Source organism: Mesitornis unicolor, unplaced genomic scaffold, assembly GCF_000695765.1.
Source record: "Mesitornis unicolor isolate BGI_N332 unplaced genomic scaffold, ASM69576v1 scaffold12940, whole genome shotgun sequence".
Taxonomy (NCBI): domain Eukaryota; kingdom Metazoa; phylum Chordata; class Aves; order Mesitornithiformes; family Mesitornithidae; genus Mesitornis; species Mesitornis unicolor.
The window spans coordinates 9,149-12,628 of NW_010159024.1; the positions used below are offsets into that span (position 1 = coordinate 9,149).

Sequence of the window (3,480 nt, forward strand, 5' to 3'; positions counted from 1 at the left end):
AGAGGGCTGTTTCTTTGCTTTCCCCATCACTTCTGTAGCACACAGAGTGCCATTGTGTGTATTCCTATAACTTCAGAAGCCTTCTGGAGTTTGATGTCATGAGAAGAGAGCAGACCAGATGTGCTTCCAGGAGCTGTGTCCTTCTGACACCTTCAGTGCTTTATCAGCTGGGAAGGGTGGTGGAAAACAACAGCTCTTCCAGATCTTGTTGCGTTCCTTCCTGTGACAAATAAGCCTTGTGCTAACACTTGTTTCCCTTTCCTCTCCCAATAAAGCACAGCCCACAGGGCCCTGCTGGTTCTGCCTCGCCAGCCCAGAAGTTGAGAAGCACTTGGTTGTTAGTATTGGCACACATGTAAGTACCTGCAGCAGCTTCCTTGCTACGTGATGGCAAAATCGTGCTAAGGCACAGCAATATAAAATACCCATCTCCAACTTTAGATCTTAACCAGCCCACCAAACAAACAAACTTTGTTTGAAGCTGACTCTTGGTTTTGTTTTCAGTTTCTTCACATCTTCCCTACAAAAGACATAAGCATATAGATAAAGTCTTTTAGAAAATGAAGCATGGCCTGGGTTTGCTCTGGCAGCACAGCTGGATTATGGTGCCAAGAACCCTTTTTGCTGTGCCAGCCCTCATGGTTTGCTTTGTTACCAACTGGCAGAACTTTTCCAGAGTGAACTCAGTGTAAACTGGGACCTGCTCTGGCAGCAGGGTGCCCTGTCGGGAGTTACGGCAGATCTGCCTGGGATGATTTGTTCCAGTTTTGTTAGATAAACAGAAGATAAGATAGTTTTAAAGTTGACATCTCAAACTACACCTTGGAGATTAATTCAATCATTGATATATTCACTTTGCTTAAAGTTCTTGTTCCTGTATATCATAATCAACTTCAAACTGCTCCGGGAAATTTTGTCCACGGGCTCAATTTAAAAGCTGTTAACAATTTTTTTGTCATAGTAAGAAATTCTTACTTGAACGGGGTGAAGTTCACTCAGCTGCTTTCCTGCAGACAAGGCATTCTCTGGCAGTCAAAAGATTATTTTTCTTTTTTGTCCTTTAGCAGTCCCTCTCTCTTTCTCATTCCTCTAGTAATGAATACATTGCTAATAAACTATCCCTAATAAGTGACATAGAGGAGAAGACTTCCATGTTTCTGAGGCAGAATCACTAGGCTGGGGGATACTCAGAGCGCACGCAGAGAGTAAATTTCCACAAGCCTTGCTTGTGGTGAGTAACTGGTGTGTGTTGTTTCACTCTAGTGCTATCTTGCCCTGGCCAAAGGTGGCTTATTACCTGATCACGTCTTGATTTTGCCCATTGGGCACTATCAGTCAGTGGTTGACTTGTCTTCAGAGGTGGTGGAAGAAGTGAGCAAGTACAAGTCTGCCCTCAAGGAATTTTTCCGAAGCAAGGGCAAGAGATACGTCCTGTTTGAAAGAAACTATAGGAGTCAGCATCTGCAGTTACAGGTATGGTTTGTGTGTCTCTCGGGGAGAATATGAATGTGCACTTCTCTGCAAACAAATGGAAAGAGAAAGCTCACCTTCAAATTTCCCTCTTTATTCTGTGCCTTCCCAGAGTATGGAGAGAAGTCATCCTACTCACAGATAGAGCCAGAGCAAAAATAAACCCGGTGTCCTGGTTCTGCCACAGCCCTTTAGCTCTTCCTGTTACAGCAGCACAGCGTTGGCTGTGTTGAGTGGGTGAGGAAAACTTTTCCCTGCATGGAACTGATTAAGAAGCCCACGGGCTTTCCAGATAAAGTTGCAAGGCTGTGCTCTGACTCTGATCAGCTCACACTGGCACACGAACTGCGGTGCTCGCATTTGTTTCTGAAGTAGGTTGAAAATGGAGATACATGCAGAACTCTGGTCATTGTCTACCAGTACTGCTTTGATTTGACTGCTTGGGTTTGTGTTTTTTTTTCCTTGTGTGTCAATCATTTAGGGGTTTATTGTGGTGGTTTCTGTATTTGGCAGATCTGTAAACTGTATCAGAGCTGCCTTAAACTACCACAGAGATCAGAAAGGAGAAGGCTGTGCTGAGAACCTCAAGTTTTCAGTTTTCAGCTTTTTGTTCAGCTCCTACAGAAAAAAAATCTCATAAGTTTAAGCCTGTACAGACGGGTGCTCACCTGTCCTGTTTGATGATGCTGTTTGATGTACTGAGGAGCACAGCAGCTCCAGTGATGGACCGATTGCTTGCTGCAAGGGGTTTGCTTTGTCTTTTCTTCTTTTCACGGAAATGTTGTTCTCCCTCTCCAGGTAATTCCTGTCCCATTGGCCCACTGTACCTCAGAAGACATTAAAGAGTCTTTTATTACACAAGCACAGGAGCAACAGATTGAATTATTAGAAATCCCAGAGCACTCGGATATCACGCAAGTATGAGACAAGATTCAACCCATTATTTACTTCCCCTCTGTCCTGTCTAGGCCACTGTTCCCTCTGTGGTCACTTCGTGTGGCAGACAGTCTGGAGGCAGACCATGGGAGGCTTGATTTGGGGATGGCCCAGCTGTATTCTGCTCTGGGTGAGGTTCCAGTGAACAACAGATGCGTTGCTTACCCGAAAATTATTCCAGCTACGCGTAGGGCTTGCTGAATTCATTCCTTCCGATACCAAACACCAACCCCACCAAACCTAAGGGTTTAGGTTCCCTTGGATCGGAACTTGAAAGAAATTTTCCTGTTATATCAGAGAAATGAGTCAGTAGTGACCTTGGGGTTTTATTTCTTTGTGCTCAGTGGTCACAGGGAGGCCTGTTCTGCAGCAGCAGTCGGAAATAGCACCTGTGCATGCTTGTCTCTTTCTATGCCATTGCAGCTATTGATAGCCATGCAAGCTGAGAGGCTGATTTCTCAGCAGAGAAATGTGAGTGTAGTCTCTTCGTGTGCTTTTCTTCCGCAAAAAATGAGCTGTGTTAGTACAGGATGACTCAGCTCACGTTAGGAATGATCAGAACTGCCCGACTCTCCCATTTAATGACAATAGTGGTACAGCTGCAGCATTAAACCACAAAAAACTATTCCTTTAGTGCCCTGTCTGCATCCTCAACTGCTGCTCCATGATCCATGGTCTCCTGGGGATTACAGTTTGGTGTCTCAGGCTTGGCTGGTTCGTTTTGCCGAGCTTCCCCTCTAAAGAAACGCTGCTCTAGGTGGGAAACCCTTCGCCCTTCACTGGCAGGGTTAGGGGAGCCGCCTGGGCTCCACTCACCGGCCTCTCTTTCCGCCCCCGCAGGTGGCACAGCCGGGGACGCCCTACTTCTACGTGGAGCTGGACACGGGGGAGAAGCTCTTCCACCGCATCCGCGGCCGCTTCCCGCTGCACTTCGGCAGGTGGGTGCCATCCACCCCGTTCCCGGCCGCTCCTTCCGCGGCCCCGTTGACGCCACGCCAGGTGCGTGCCGTCGGCGGTGACGGCGGCTGTTGTTGGCAGGGAAGTGCTGGCGAGCGAGGCGCTGCTAGGGGTGCC

At 47.3% G+C, this 3,480-nt stretch overlaps 1 protein-coding gene across 1 annotated transcript in view; it reads left to right on the forward strand.

The window, feature by feature from the left end:
* Positions 1-3,405, forward strand: part of CWF19L1 (CWF19-like 1, cell cycle control (S. pombe)) — a gene marked incomplete at its 3' end in the record, with an annotated part of 12,547 nt that extends 9,142 nt beyond the window's left edge. Inside the window, exons 9-12 of the mRNA XM_010185406.1 lie at positions 276-355; positions 1,264-1,473; positions 2,269-2,388; positions 3,247-3,405. Of these exons, the coding sequence (XP_010183708.1) occupies positions 276-355; positions 1,264-1,473; positions 2,269-2,388; positions 3,247-3,405 (569 nt within the window). The remainder of the gene's footprint in view (positions 1-275; positions 356-1,263; positions 1,474-2,268; positions 2,389-3,246) is intronic.
* Positions 3,406-3,480: the final 75 nt, after the last annotated feature.